The sequence below is a fragment of the Limulus polyphemus genome, unplaced genomic scaffold (genome assembly GCF_000517525.1).
Source record: "Limulus polyphemus unplaced genomic scaffold, Limulus_polyphemus-2.1.2 Scaffold143, whole genome shotgun sequence".
NCBI lineage: Eukaryota > Metazoa > Arthropoda > Merostomata > Xiphosura > Limulidae > Limulus > Limulus polyphemus.
The window spans coordinates 633,296-650,589 of NW_013665753.1; the positions used below are offsets into that span (position 1 = coordinate 633,296).

The following is a 17,294-nucleotide window of genomic DNA, read 5'->3' on the forward strand; positions in this document are numbered from 1 at the left end:
TCATTCTACTAGCAGGATTACAGTGAGATTTAATTGCATATGAAAGGGCCGCAATGGCGCGAAAGAGGCAGATCTGTAATTGTAGAAGCGGATTGGTTAAGTGGAAGTAAAGAGAACGCTCGCAGCTGACTTAAACCAATACTAGCACAACATAACCGCGAACCGGGCACGTGAATCCCCGGAAGCTGTAATTGGCCTTCCCGCTGAGTAAGAAGCAGCCTATTTGCTGTGGCGGGTTGACTTTTCATATACAGTGTATATTGTCGGAAAGACCTATGGTGTCAATTTCGACTCTTATCTCTCTCCTGGCAGGTGCAAGACACCCTTGGTGCAGTATGGAGTGTTGTCACAGAGGGGAAACCAATTGGTCTTAATTTGTATTGGTGCCGCTATAGTTGATCCTCAGTTTCTGGACGCCCAGTGTTTGTGTCGGGGCAGGATGTTATCACTTTTATCTTGTTTTAGCGGTATTAGTACGATCTATTAAGAAGGCTCGTGGAGTAAAATAAACTGATCATGATGACGAATAGGGAAGTGACCACTTAATACTGTATACAGGCAATTTGTTTTTCTTTTTTTTTTGTCAGAGAAAATTGGCTACCTTTTCTTTTTTACCGTTGTCCACGTTCTGACCACTCATGGGTTGCCTTATTAAGTACTGATATTTAAAAAAGTTTCTCTTGGACATAAACGTTTCTCGTGTTTCTGACCATTGAAGCAAACTTTTTATATCCAGGAATGTTACTAATGACGTAGCCTTTTTTAACAAAGAACGTTTATACCGACGATATGCAAACAGGGCTAATTAAAGTCTGCCTTTTGTTATTTTTCCTCATATCTCACGTGACCGCTATTCAGTGGCTGTAAGTAATCTTTCAGATGTTATATTTATTATGTTTATTAAAAGTTGACGTTATAATATGGTATAAGTTAGGTGATTTTGTTTTGATAGTTTCCCTTTCACTGATTGAATCAGATTAACCACGATATTCACAATAAGTTTACGTACTTTGAAGATGTATTGGATAATGAATATGATTGCCCATCTTAGTATTTCTCCATAATTTATCTACATGGTTTCCAATATCAAGATGTAGTAAGCTTATATTCGTTTTTCTATTAGGATACCACGTATTTTACAGTTTTGTAACTTTAATTCCGGGTTAACAACCATACGCCGGAAGAACTATCTTCATCAGACTTTCTTGTTTCTCACATGTACTACAGTTTAGTAATCAAAATATTGCTTAGGGGGTGGGGGTTCACGCCCGCACGTCATTTGAGAAGCGTTATTATCACTATATTTCATTTTTAAAAAGCCGCTAATAAGTTATAGCTAATCAAAATAAAACATTCTGGATATAAGAATTTCACATAAAATTTGAAACAGCTGCATGCACATGTATAGTTTAACTTTAAAATTCTAAAATTAATTTGTATTTTACTAGCGCGTTTTGGGTGTTCAATTTGACAGTTGTCTAAGTACGTACCTTTGTATATATATATATAAAAATATATGCATCTCTTGGTCACGTGCACGGTTAGGGATTTGTACTACTTCACACAATGCATGATGTTTATTGCAACTGACAAAAAATACTTTGAGCATAACTTGATATTTATGTGATGGACAGCCGCAAAGTTTGTTCATTTCCTGTGATAGCACTCACAGGGATGGTTGATGATACTCATAGAGCGTTATTAGTTGTCGGGGTGGGGTGGTCTAGGGGCTGAAGAATGTACTTTGGTCGGTACATCCAACAGCTTAATGCGGCGAGACAGATCATTTGTCTTCGTACGCACACAGACTATACGAAAATGCAATTCGAGACAAATGTGTTACTGTTTTCTGAGTCTTTATTACACAGTGTTGAACCGTGGATTTGATCGACTAATATAATCTATTCTGTTTTTAGCAAGTACTTTGTACAGTTTCTTATGCATTGCTCATCCACGATAGTTTCTATAATATTTGGCTCTTGCAAAAAATTAATTTTTATAATGTTTAAAGTTTTATAAAATATTTATAGTTTTAAAGTACTTTTTTAACTTTCATTTCTTTATCCTGAAACTTCGAACTGGTACCCTTAGATTTTTTTCCTGTTAGATTAAACTTTGTTTAACAAAAATGTAAAAAGTTCCGTAATTCCCATTATACATAACTAAATGTGTTAACAGGCTAGCACAAGTGGGCGTAACATCTACAAATTTGTCGTCATACGAGCGTATTAGCCCACATTAGGTTTTATATATTATTTCCCAGTAGTTCAGTTAAGTTAATAGAACTGGGGGTTTTCTATGATAGAGATACAATGTTTTATGATTTTGGGGGCGGAGAAAATTTTTAAATGAATAACTACCTTTCAGTACTGAAGCAAGCTCGATGATGTCTTCCTTTCTGGCTAAATTTCGTACTCACATATCTCATACCTAGTGATGCAAAAATTTAACACGTGATAGAATCTATATAAAATATCGTAGCTGGTTGTAATCTGCCTCTCTCAGCTAATTATGGTTTGTGAGTTGCCACAGAGCCAAAGGGCTGGTGTACTAACCAATTATGTTAAATATAGCTATAGAAATATTAAATCAATACAAATAGATAGAAGCAATTCAATTACACCAGAGATGTAATGTTATTAGTGACATGGGAATTGGTGGGACAAGCAGAGTATTTGTTATTTTTAATGAACGGTGCCTTATGCGACACGCCGGATAAGCTGCTATGTCAGAAACTGTAAAGTCTCAGGCATAGCCATCCGTAACGTAACGTAGAACTCCTTACCAGAGAGCAAAAAGTCAGCAGCACATAAGAATTTAGGCAAAAGGGACATTTTCTGTATACAGGGCCGTATGGGGGCTTGAAAGACCCATCGCAAAATTTGAAAGTTTTATATATAAAGAAAATATTAATAATGAAATTAAAGAAAACGGCCAAATAAGGTATAGAAATGGCAAAAAAGTAGTAAAACTCTCATTCTTATTTTCATCTCTACTTTCAATATTTTTTGAACTAGCTTTGGACAAAAAAACCGATTGAGTTGTGAGCATTAATTTACTTGCAGTACGAATTTGAAAGAGAAGACTTAACAAAGTTCGAGATCAACATATTTTGGTTTAGCAGCCAGGTCGCAATCACCCAAATATCCGCTGTCAGAGTGTTTCTGATCGTAGAACAATTCCTTGTTATCGACTTTCTCAGACATGTGCTCAGCTTGCGTGATGTTTTTAATCATCACAGTGACAGTTGTAAACAAAGGAGTGACCGAACTGGACCATGAACGGGGTTAAAAAATTCTGCTTTAAAGCAGCTATCAGTGTATTCGCTGAGGAGAAAACGTGTAAGAAACGTCTTAAGTAATGGTAACCACAACCATTATTGAACAGAAATCATTTCAGTTCTTGTATCATTTATTATTTTATGCAAAACTATTAAATAACATTGAGAATGGCTGCGGAATAAAGGAAGGGACATATGCGACTGTGTGAGAAGGGTTAGAGAATAGAAGGAGCGTCATTGGAATAATCTTGCACCAGCGCCTTTCATACCCTTCTTATGTCATTTCTGGATCCATCATTGGGATTTAGATCGTTGTTGCGACCTGTGAGGGTCGGGTTCTTAATGGACCTCTTCCTCCCTTACGTCATTTGTGTAGTTTGTTTGTTTTGAATTTTGCACAAAGCTACACGAGGATTATCTGCACTAGTCGTCCCTAATTTAGCAGTGAAAGACTAGAAGGAAAGCAGCTAGTCATCACCACCCACCACCAACTCTTGGGCTACTCTTTTACCAACGAATAGTAGGAGTGACCGACACATTATAATGCCCCAACGGCTGAAAGGGCGAGCATGTTTGGTGCGACGGTGCGAACCTGCGACTCTCAGATTGTGTAACAAGCGCCCTAACCACCCGGCCAGATTTGTGTAGCTAGTTATCGTGGTCAACCAATACTGTTCTTTCATAAAACTAAAACAGAATTGTATGAAGTAAATTATTTTTTAAAGAAGTTGCTAAATAATTTTATAGATGAAATTTCGGCATATTATGTGTCCTTTGTAAATTCAAAGTTTAAAATAATTGAGGATAAAAAACCTTTAAAATAAAGGTTTGTCATAAATATTGGAACTATAATAATTAATTAATTAATTTGTTTGTATCGTTAGTCTTAATCAGAAGCCTTATATAAACTCTACCATAGGACAGATTCAGAATATATAAAAAAGAAACAGCAATGTTTGAAAAATATACGTGATAAGTTTCCGACCACGTGTAATGAAAACGAGTGTCTTCTCAAAGGAAATTCTCTCCACGCTAATACTGAAGTTTTTTCGAATATTCGTTAACAGACCCTAATTTTCAGCAGCACACATCATTAACTTTCGAGCTACCCTTATAACGCACCCGTGGCTCCAAAGTACAGAACGCAATTTTGTGAGAACAGGATGCGAGCTATGGATCCTTGACACACTAACCACTAAGCCTGGCCACTAATGATAAAGATCTCATCATATATTAGACGGTTTTTGAAAGTGAGTATATCTAACTAGCTTGAATATTAATAGATATTTGTAAAAGTTGCTTTTGTTTCAAATGTTTTAAAGGCATTTCGATATAAAAACTGACTTAAACAAACTGCTAAGAAGGGAAAATAGAAATTATGATGGTAACACAAGTAGAACGTTTCGCTAATTTCATTTACTGAACGTACTGGACGTGGCCTAATGGTTAGCGTATCAAGACTGTGAACTTATGAAAGCGTGTCTCGAATACCACTGCCACAGAAACGCGATCCTCAGTTTGGGACCATGGTTGTACTTTAAAAGTGACGTTCAAATCCCAGTATTAGTTGAGACGAGAGTAGCCCAAAAATTGACGGTGGGTACTTTCGACGAGTTGCCTTCTCCCTAGTCTATCTGTTCAAAATTAGGAACTGTATGTGCAGATGGTCAATAAAAAAATTATAACACATTGTTAGAATAACTCTTCTATCTATGTACCTTTATGACCTTTACTAAAATGGCCTGGCATAGGTTAGTGGTAGCGTGTCAGGAAGCGAATCGAAGTGTCCGATTATCAGGACGAGATACTACCAAATGCGCTCCACATTCTCAGCTGGGAACGCGTTATATGAATAACAGTCAATCCCGTTATTCATGGGGCAACGGGTGCTGCCGGCCAACTTCCTTCCCTCTAGTCAGTAAAACCTAGTTCAAAATTAGGGACAGCTTTGTTTGTTTTTAGTAATGTAGTTTTGAGTATTGTCATGAAATCTTGTCCTTACTATTAAACCACACAAGTTGAGTTCTTTTTTTACAATCAGATAATGACAGACGACACATATCTCCTATTCGGTAAAATATCAAAAAGTAAAGGCCCGGCATGGCCATGTAGTTAGGGCGCTCGACTCGCAATCTGAGGGTCGCGGGTTCGAATCCCCGTCCCACCAAACATGCTCGCCCTTTCAGTTGTGGGGGTGTTATAACGTGACGATCAATCCCATTATTCGTTGGTGAAAGAGTAGCCCAAGAGTTGGGGTGGGTGGTGATGACTAGCTGCCTTCCCTGCTAAATTAGGGACGGCTAACGCAGATAGCCCTCGTGTAGCTTTGCGCGAAATTCATAACAAACAAACAATCAATAAGTAAAAGTATTTTTTAATCAGCGTTAGTTTTACATTTTTCATATAGTTTATATTCGTAAATTTGGACAAATGATAATTATTAGGAAAATTCGCCACACTAGTGACTAATATAATGATTAAGGTCCGAGGGCGACTAGTTTCTTCAAGTGCTCATCCACAAAAATCATTCTTTAGTTGCTTTTTTTGTACAGCTCACTTTAATAAAGTAACAAACGCTGAAGTATTTAATCAGTCTTTTCATCTATAGGATAACGTTTGAAATATTCATTATACTTGAAATATACTTTATACACAACTCTCTTTTCAATCTAATATATGCACCAGCAGTGAAGCATCGTCAGGGAAACGAAATTCAGCATCTATAACGTTTCAAAAAAGTGATGGTTTAGAATATAATATTAATTTTTAACTCTAATCTAGAATTGCCGAACGTGCCATATATTACTTTCCAAAATGCTGTTACGACTGTGACAGCTACATCATTTGAACTGAATCAAGATTTGTGTTTGAATGGTGTTAAAAGCAATCATCACACAAACCATTCTTTTCACACTTCAATCTACTTTTGTTTCTTAAACTTTTGCACATAGTACATTAAGCCACATATTATTATTGACTTTATTTATACATATATATATATAAAGGACTTCCTGGGGAAAATGTCATCCCTAGCATTACTGATAGACTTTTAAACACATTTGTCTAAACTATGTATACATCAAATTGTTCGTAGATCCATGACTTTCTTTGTAACAGGGTCCTTTGAGTCATAAGTAAACATTTTAATAAAAATATCTTCAATGTTATATTTGATCCTAACAATTATTGCTTGTTCACTTTACACAGAAAATTAACTGTAACTTATCTGCTCTTTGCCTTATTAAGATTAATAAAAATAAAGCATATAAAATTACTCAATATGATTCAATATATATATCTCATTGGTAGTGAACAGCATGTAACAGGTAGGTAATTTGAGAGTTAAGGATGAAGGAAAGTAACATTGAATGTGAAGCATTAGTGAGAATATATTTGGCACACGATAGCATGAAATTTGTTACATCTCTTTTCCCCTTCATATACCTTTATTTATACTTCGAAAAACACAAGTAAGAAATGCGACATACTACAGTATTTTAGCTTTATTTTCTGTGTTTGTGAAGCAAATACATAACAATAAAAAAGAGAGTGAAATGGTCATCAGTATTTATTCATTCTATTGGTTTACTTTTGATGAAAAAAATTTGTTCTAATGCTCTTTTAAGACTTGTAAGTCAACCAAGGGTCCATACTGTACTTATATGAATGACCCAAGAAGACTGGGGCCTAGGTCCGTCTTCCCTTCCTCCGTTAAATTTTTCTGCTTTAAAAAAATGACATCTTTTTAACCCTTATGTGAATAACGGTTAATTATTTGAATTTAAATTTTGAAAACAAAATTAAACTTTTCCTGCTGTGACTATTTTCAATGAGTTATTTTTGTATTAATTTGTTAATTAAATTCGTGGTGTATTAATTGAAATTTTTATTATGGGAGATATATAAAAGAACTTGGAAAAATTAAAATCTGTCATTAATTTTAATTTTTTTTTGCTCTTCAGTGTCACAGGTAGGAGTACCAAATTTCAATCTAAACTTTAAATATAGCGCAATTGCACTGGGCGATTATTTCATGGAATGTCTTTGATTTTTGAACTGCATTATTATGTCAGGGCCCACAAAGATGCAACTGAGAAAACAATAATCAGCTAATCATTCATTTTTAAAAGTAGATTGTCTATGTGAAAGTTAAACTATGAGAACAAAAACAGCCTCTTGACTACTATATATATACTTATGTTATAAAAACCATTTTTAAGCCTTTGTCAATAAAATATTTCAGTGAGTTTTACGACTTTGTAGCTAGTTCTGGTTTTATATATAGAAAAGATGATAAACAATGATTAACTTATTAATACTTATACACCTCACGTGCTTGCGGCTAGATGTTAATGGGACATAAAATATGAAATAAAGATAGGACATAATTTTTCATATACCCACATATTTTATATGAATCCAATCTAATTCGAAAGTCGTGTCTTTTGTGTCACTAAGGTGTCATTTAACGTTTCGAGTATAAAATGTTGCTCAGATGAGGACTCCAGCTTCATTTCGAATTATAAACAATATTATAATAAAGAAAGACAAAAAGTTTGACATTTTCAACACACACACACATATATATATATATATGTGTGTGACCTAGATAGTCTTGCCGTTATTCTTGTACACAAATATTCCAGCTAGTGTCGATGTTTTGAAATACATCCTATCAAAAATTACCAGTAATGTAAGAACCATTTTATAATCGGAATATTTTAGTCGCATAATTTTATCACACCAACACAAAAACTGGACTAATATGATACGACATGCGTTTACAAATAAACGAAATGGCATTTTTGTTTTTTTGTTTGCTACAACCATTGACATATGTGACAAAGTACGGGCTTGGTAAGGCAATTTTGCTGTTCAAAGAACGGTCCGCTAACGAGTATGGTAGACAAGTCTTTTATTGCTGCAAACATTCTGTAATCAACAAGCGACCGACTTGAACAGTCTATGTTCCAGTTCGAAATGCTTTATAGCTGTTTTGAGCCGAACGTGTTTGTCGTTCTTCAGGTTTGAGTCTCACTTCCCATACATGCCTTTTATAGTTTAAGATTGACGATTTTATCGGTTTGTTTTTCTTTAGTTCAAGAGCTCAATAAAGTGTATAATAATAGTATTCCAACCACACTATATTTGTCATATCGATTGCTACGACGCGTTTCGCTCAATCCAGAGCTCTTCAGGCAGGCTAGAATAAAACAAACACAATAGTGGTCAGAACGCTATATAAGCCATTTGATATAACAGTTGTTATGGTATGTTCGCCTTTTCACGCCGGCAAAGAATGATTACAATTATACTTTTCATAAGACATTAGTGTTAGGTTTATTACATATTTAAACACCACCTTCTTGTAATGTAGTCCATTAAGAATTTTCAAGAATTCGAAGAGTATACAATAATAGTATTCCAATCATACTATATAAAAACACTCTTAAAAAATTTCGATTTGCCAATTCGGTTTAGTACTGTTTATAGACTTGCAATTATTTGAATGTCTGGTAATGCATATTCTTCTTAAGAATTACAAAAAATAACTTCTCGGAGAGTAAAACGTTGACCTATTTACTACAACGTCACTAAGGACAGCATAACAATTAGTATTTTTCTTTGGGCTAGCAACCTAAAATCGTCTGAATTTTTGTTCCAGAATTTGTTCTCAACAGTTCGATAGTTTCACACCCCGTTTACAACAACCTGTAATTTCCTTTCTTCCGAAACCATTTAAATGAAGAAGGAACGTGAAGTTAACATACCGCAGGGCTCACAATTTAGAACATGTGGGAGGTATTTGTACCTCGAGGAATGGGAAGAGGTGAAGGCGACAACAACTTCTCGACCCTTACCGAGATGTCAGAGTTTAGTAATTATTTTATACGACAGAAACACCAAAATAAATAAATATATATACATAAACAGTACTATTGAAGGAAACATAAAAGTATAAAAGACACGTCCCTTCTCATAAAGATGAACTGACTTTCATATTAGTATGTGAAATCCGCTGTCAGTGACATACAACGCCTTCAAACCACGAGAGAATTAATTTTTCCCTTGCATTTCTATTTAGTGTGGGTTTTTTTTTTTTTTTTTGCTACTTAAATAGACGGGGTTAAGGTTAATGATGGCAACTATATTATGGAGTAGAATTACTATCATTCTTTTTTTTATTACAACAGATAAAAGTTTTTTCAAATAATGAACAGTTACAATCGTATACACCAGTAGTTTTTTTACATGGCAGGTTAACAAAAAACTGTTGGGTTTGGTTTGAATTTCACGTAAAGCTGCACAAAGGGCTATGTGCGTTAGCCGTCCTTAATTTAGCAGTGATACACTAGAGGGAAGGCAGCTAGTCAACACCACCCACCGTCAACTCTTGGACTAATCCTTTACTACGGCTGAAAGAGCAAGCATATTCGGTGACTAGGATTCGAACCCACGACTGTCAGATTGCGAGTAGAGTGTGCTAACCACCAGGCCATGCCAAGCCTAATGAAAACAGAACGCTTCAGCACTGTGAATGTATAACATCATAAGTGTTTAGTAAATTGGCGTTTATTCCCATTTTTAAAGTTGAGAGCTTAGAACGCTAAAATTTGGCATTTGATCTCTGTGGTGAGCACAGTATGAATAGATAACCCATTGTGCAGCTTTTTGCTTAATAACAACAAGCAAATTTTCCTGGTGGAAAATTTCATAAGCTTTTAAAATAAAGTGAGGTGTAATACAGTCTGTCCTTAAAATGAACCGAATCGTGGAAAGCACTAGAATTCTTTTTAAGCACGTGTTCAGTAACAATGACGAGAAAATTGGCAGCTTCATTATTAATAATTAATTTAACTAATCAACTAATCTTAGTTGTAGCACTTCCAGATATCCAGTTAGAATGTAAAATCAAGGAATTTTACTTTAGTTTCTCGGTGACTCAGTGGTAAGTCTGAGTGCTTATAACGCTAAAATCTGGTTTTGATACCCGTGGTGGGCAGAGCACAAACAGTCATTGTGAATCTTTGTGCTTAACAACAAACAAACAAAACTCTAAAAGCTAGTTTACAAACACCATTTACTTTTATGCGATTAATATCTTGTCCAAACATACAGACTTTGATAAATCCATTGTTTTGTAATTATAACTTCGATTATCTTGCGCTTATCGAGTCTAACTTTCGACAACATGAAGTAATTTTATTTTATTATTTCCTCAAGCTTAACATTCGTCAGGAAAAGACGATTGCTACAAGCGTGTGTTTTGATGTTAATGGACTTGTTCAGTTGAGCAATTAATATCTCATCTCTGGGTGTCAAGCTCTTTAAGAGTTCTTCAAGCTCTAGCTAATTATTTGACATTCTTAACTACTTAGAAACAATTTAACTCCACAGTTACAAAGATTCTTTTACACTTTACACTATGCTGAAAAAAAATGAGGTTTGAATAAAATAATCCACATTTTCCAAACCGGTTTCTCTTTCTTTAGTCAGTATGCTTCTCAAGAAATGTAAGAATAATACTTCGTAAACACGAAAATAAAAACCTTATGACATATGTCCCTTTACCCTATTATGCATAAATATGTTTCAAGATATGGAAGATCCTTATATCTTAACTTTCAAGATTTGTATATGCTTCAAGACATCGATCTTTAAATCATAACTTCCCCTGGATTTATCCACTAATACTATCTTAAGAGTCAACTCAAAAATAAAAAATATATTAGTTGCTACTTTAAGGCCTAGTAGCTCACGAAACATTATAACTTCTGTATGTTAGGCTTCACTCTGTCATATTCAATTTCATTCACATTTACATCCTAATTTTCATTTGCTAATTACTATATATCTATAAATATATAATTCAACATTGTACTTATTAAATATTTTTGTAAATAAATACATGCTATTACGCTGACTGAGTCACAACCTAACAAGTCTTAACTATAGGAATTTATTTATATTATTTATATTTTTATGATGTGAGTAATAAGGAAAGCTACACCCAAAAAACATGTCTTTAAGAAGACATACTTGATAAAAGTGTAACTTGTAAGCTTAATTTGTAACGAATTTCCAAAAAGACCTAAAATGTTTTGGGTCTTCTGTTTTAAAATTTATTGCAACTTTTGTGTGTGATTCTGTACAGTAAATCTTTTATCAGAATTAAAGTTTATTTGTAGGTGTATACACTTTTTGGAAAAAAACAACAACATTGTTTTCTAACAGTTGTGTTCGTAAAACACATTCACATACATAACTGGAATGAGAATTTTTATTTACTCTACATTTATACCTTTAAAGGTGTGAATTCTTAACTTGCTAATAACAAGGGGCGTGTTTGTTTGAATCACACTCCAATCACGCCTGTTTTCTTACAATGTATGAAGTTCAAACGTTTTTTAAATTCTAATGGTTATTTTTTTTCAAAGCTAGAATAAAATGTGTAGAAAATCACACATTACTGCTAATGCACGATTCGACAATATTCTATTTGTAACATTAAAACAGTACGTCCGTTTACTGAGAGTTAACAGACTAATGACAGATCCAAAGTCCATCGTCAGATTACCTTCATAATTAACCTTTAACTAAACGTTGCAATGAATTATTTTATCTGCAAAGGCCCGGCATGGCCAGGTGGTTAGGGTGCTCGACTCGCAATCTGCGGGTCGCGGGTTCGAATCCCCGTCACACCAAACATGCTCGCCCTTTCAGTTGGGGGGGCGTTATAATGTGACGGTCAATCCCACTATTCGTTGGTAAAAGAGTAGCCCAAGAGTTGGCGGTGGGTGGTGATGACTAGCTGCCTTCCCTCTAGTCTTACACTGCAAAATTAGGGATAGCTAGCGCAGATAGCCCTCATGTAGCTTTGCGCGAAATCCATAACAAACAAGTATTTTGTCTGTTAGGGTCACTTCTAATATAAAAAAAGTCAAAATAAATAAAAACAGCTTTTGATTTAGATGTTTATTAACTAGTTCTTGTATACTGTGCTCTAAAATTTTTACACGATAATAATAATCATATTTCAAACTTTTGATTCATACAGTTTTAATTCAACATTTACGTATAGTAAGCCAGTTATTTGTCATTACTTTGTCGGACACGGAATCGAACCTTAGAAATTCTGATGTAGAATATAGCCGGTGGAGACATCCCTTGGAAAATCACCGATTTTAAAATAGTCTGTCTCAGATGGCAAGCTGCTTCTTATTGTAAACATATCAGTCTTTATGATTTATTAAAGCAGTGCTATCTTTAATTGCACTTTGAGTTATTATCATTTAAGTACACCTGGAAGTAATACATTTCAATAAATTTGATTACCCTACTAATAATTATCAGAGTTTAAAATAAGCATCACGACTATTATACTGTTTTAGCATGCTTCAATAGTAATTATTATGCTAAAACAATACCAGGAATAGAAAACAGCTCATCATCGTTCTGAGTTTCCTATTTATATTATAGTTAAGTTGACAGTATTTAATTTATGTGTATGTTTCAGCAGAATAAAACTGGGGGAAATATTGGAGATGGTGAGTAAACCCGGTACACAATAGTTACAGTTAGTCACGTTGTGAGTCACCAATCACTTGCATTGGTGAACCGGACACAAACTTGCACACTGATTAAACTGTAGATTTTTAAAGATACACCTACACTACAACTAACTGGTTCAACTCAAATCTGTTGTACATAATATTTCAGACACATAGCATGGAATAAAATATTAAATGAATATCTTAATGAACATTTTCAACGAGTTTTTTTTTTAACGTTGAAGAAGCTCACCGAGTTATTTTGAAATATCTTGTCTAGGTATTTATTTTACATCTCGAGAGCTATTTCCACTTGATGTTCCATATGATAAAGTGATTACCAGTACTCTCTTCCCGTGTAACATTAGGTCTAAAATCAATGTCCTTCGGCATTTCAAACTGATGAGAGATGTTCGAAGGATATCGAACTTGTATTGTGTGTGTGTGGAATTGTGTAGTTTAATAAATAATTAAAACTCTTGTATGCATGATAAAGTAATCGTAAATGAAATATGTTTCACGGAATGTTTATCACTCCAAGATTTCTTCTATAGGACATTCTTGTCAAGTGTTAAGAACAGAACAGACTCGCTGAAAACTAACACAAGCTGTGTCTATCTCAGTTTGTACGGAAGAACTTTGTTAAATGCAGTAAGTTCTATCTAAACGCACACCAGTAGCTGACATGCACGATTTAACACAAACTGTTTTTAGTTGACTCCATCGTGGAAAACCGTTTACCAGCCAACCTTCTGCGTGTGTTATCAGAAATTCCAGGACTCACAGTATCTGTCTGCATGCAACTTGCAACTAAGTATCTACCATGTGGTCCATTGCGTAGTATGGAGTTCAATATGATTCCTGTACTTACCATATGTTGTGGTATCAGAATAGAGTGTATTGACGTAAGATTAGTGTAGAACAAACCTTTATACTATCCAGGATGTTTTCTTTTTTAAGCTTCTGAAGATAGTTGGTTCATTAAAAGGCAAAGTACGTCAGTCTATCTTAATGACTGACGATAACAAACCAGTTAATACATATCAGAGAAAATCCACCAAATCGTTTTCTAGCCAAATGTAAATTGGGAATAGTTATTTTATTGCTCCCTCTAATAGAAGAAACAGAAATTCTGATACTACTTTAATTTCTTCACTTACATAATTTTAGAAATACGGTAAATACTCGTGCACAAACAGTAAAGTAATAACACGAAACAACCATTCCGTTCTTGCATTAATTAGATAGTTATATTTAAAAATAATTTAGCAATTTTAACGAAACATTTATAACAAAAGTTTTACTTTAGAGACGTGTTATCGTATCTATAATAGTCGTTAGAGAAGCTAGTTGACGCCAAGAAAGGCTGGCACATCATACACATATCCATTTCTACGTAAGTGTTTTAATATGAAATAATCATTTTCCCACAGTTCAATTACTTAACGTGTAAAAGGTTTCGTATATGTCACAGTTTCAATGAAATTCATCGAAATAATAACCATTATAACTACAGATAAAATAACAACAAAATGTCCTTTTGAATAACCTGTTCCCGTGTATGTGATATTTTGTGACTGACTCTGTGTATTTGTAGATTAGATTTATTGACATGAAACAATTTTTTTATAATATTGAAAAATATTCATTTTATTACTACATGTCTGTTTATCGACCATTCTAAAAGAAACAGTTTACTTATTAATATAAATCGTATTTTGTTTACCTTGTTTTATTACTATGTTTATCGTATCCTAGTTATCCTAATGAGCCCTAGTATTAAACGAAAGGCCTCGTTGGCACCCCATATGGTAGATATAGTATGAATGACATATTCTTCTTTGTTTTCATTCATTAGTTCTTATAAATCACAGAATCATTGTGTTCGTGAGCAAGTTATTGGGAATTATCATATAATTTTTATTATATATGATACTGATCTTTTACATTTTGTCTCTAATTAGACACCAGTGTATAAATTTAAGAACCAATTGATTTTTTTACGATTTTCCAGAATTTTCTACTAACTTCATTCGTGACTTCCAATTCACTTACATTAACAGTTAGTATAACGAGCTATGTTGAATCTTTAACAACCACTACAGTTTCAAGAGTAAGCAACAAACAACTCGAAGACGTTTCCCTGTTTAATCAACATTTATATTTCTTACAGGAAGAAGACTTATGTATATGAATTAACAGGACAAAAGATATATTGAGTTATGAAATGTCTTTCAAATGTATTTTATTGAATAAACGCCAAAGAATTCATGAAGAAAATTTTAAACAATCGAAAATACAGTTATATGATAATTACGTTCCTTAAATTAATTGTTTTTGCAGGTATAGTATCTGTCTGTACCATAATTTACTTCTTATTTTTTGTTCTATTTCTTACAGAGCAATAGGTAAAATTAGAATGACTTGGAAAAAGAAATCCCAATGTGCGCATATCCGAAGAGAGAATATCTTGCAAGGCAATCAGGAACGGCTTTGCAGGCGTAACTTGGAAATGATGCCTTATGTCGCTAGTGCTGCTCGAGCTGCTATAAAAACTTGTCAAGAAACCTTCGCTAACAGGCGATGGAACTGTTCTTCGATAGCTTTTGTACCTACGTTAACGTACGATTTAACTTCAGGTATTTGCCTTGGTGATATTCTTTGCCACTTAATGTTGTAACCATAGGCGGTGGAACAGTGGGAGGGGCACTGGGGGCACGTGCCCCAACTTTGACCCGGTAGTGAAGTACCCCTTTAAATGGAGAATAGAGACTTGTGTGTAACTATCATGGAAAGTCGCGGTTTCAGTTTTGAATTCAATAGTCACGGTTAACACAACTATTAAGGTGCCCCCCTACATTTAAATATGTTCTGCCACCTGTGGTTGTAACTTCATAGATATTAACACAGGCTGGAACTAATTTTAATTATGTGTATTGTTGTAACCTTATCATACAGTGATATTTTGTAAAATATTTCGTGTTACGTGTTTTAAAGATATCATATTTTCTGTAATATAATAACTTTTTATCATTTCTTGTAATTACATATTTCAGATTCGACCAGTAGGTTACAATGTTATATTTTTGGATTCACATATACAGAGTAGGCCATAGCAAGTTCCTAAAAGAGGAAAACGAAACCGAAACTACAAGTCACACAACAAACCTTATTTCATGATTAAGTTTTATTTATTTGCATGTTCACTGAAACAATCTTATATTACAAATGTTATGAAATCTCACACGAACACAACAGAATTATTATACTTTATGGGGGGGGATTACACGTTTTATGTTACCATCTGTATGTTGCAATATATATATTGATTCCTTAGCTATTATGCCGGGTGTGGCTCTCAGGTTAACGTGCCAGAATGTGGTTCCGAAATTATGTGATTCGCATCCCATTGCCGCAAATGTTGGTACATTATGAGCTATGGTGAGATCCCACTAATCGATTAGAGTGGTTCAAGAAATGGGGGTGGGTGCTGTTGAATAACTGCCTTTCTTCTGTTTCATCAGCTCAAAATTGAATATGATAGCGCAGATAATTCTTGTGCGTGAAAATAGTTGCCTAATTAGGACAGCTACATGCCACCACATTAATTGGATATAGTTTATAGACTCAGCATTCACAGTGCAATATGAGAAATTCGATTGTTACTTTGAAGGGCTTCTATTTTTACTTAGTAAAGTTGCAAATATATTTCACAGATATAAAATATAGAAACTTTTTTCATGTTAATACCGTTATTTTCTTCTTTTGGATTTCAAAAAATCCGATAAATTATCAGAAAGTAAATATACAATGCTGCTTCTGTTGCTAATAGCCTTTGATTAATGTTTCTTGACGTTAAGTTTTTAATACAGTCTATAAATTCATGGTGTCAAAATATTGAGTGGAACCGTCTGACCTTTGTGTTAAAATATATAATATGTTCTTTTTTAAAATGTTGATTGGAACAATAAATTTATGGTGTTGTTACGTCTCCGTTTGTTAATTAACTTTCCGCAACTTCGTTCCGACGAAACTTTAGCGACACAAGTCCTTACTTAATAAAACTGGTTTATTATTTCTGAATATAACTTCACGATACACTTGATTTCAACATTCGCGCTAAAACAAACCCTATAACGAACGTTAACTTCAACAATACTTTCTCACTGCAGATCAATTACTCACTACCTACACACACATTGTTGCGTCACGTTGTCACCCTCTTATATATACCAGACTACCCTATATCTAGTAATCTCCCGACAATTCCCGAAAGTTCGAGAGAACGAGTCACACTATCAAGCAACTTACTTTTTCTCAAACTGTTCTGGTGAAAGGTTCTTTTTTCTCTCAATTTTTTTCAAATTATGGCACATGTTACAATCAACTGGTGGCATAAAGACATTGCGAAGGGTAGAAGGAATTTCTAAAGTACAGAGTTTATGTGCAAGATCTTCATTGTT

The 17,294-nt window shown here is 34.2% G+C and overlaps 1 protein-coding gene across 2 annotated transcripts in view; it reads left to right on the top strand.

Annotated features, from left to right (window-relative positions):
• Nucleotides 1-285: 285 nt before the first annotated feature.
• The window catches only part of LOC106474886 (protein Wnt-11-like), a 25,723-nt gene continuing 8,714 nt past the window's right edge, over nt 286-17,294 (top strand). Inside the window, exons 1-2 of one of the 2 annotated variants that reach the window (XM_022380146.1) lie at nt 286-863; nt 15,232-15,470. In XM_022380146.1, the coding sequence (XP_022235854.1) occupies nt 790-863; nt 15,232-15,470 (313 nt within the window). In that variant the 5' untranslated portion in view covers nt 286-789. Of the gene's footprint in view, nt 864-4,136; nt 4,531-15,231; nt 15,471-17,294 lie in introns of those variants that run through there. The other variant, XM_013935585.2, reaches the window with a different exon arrangement.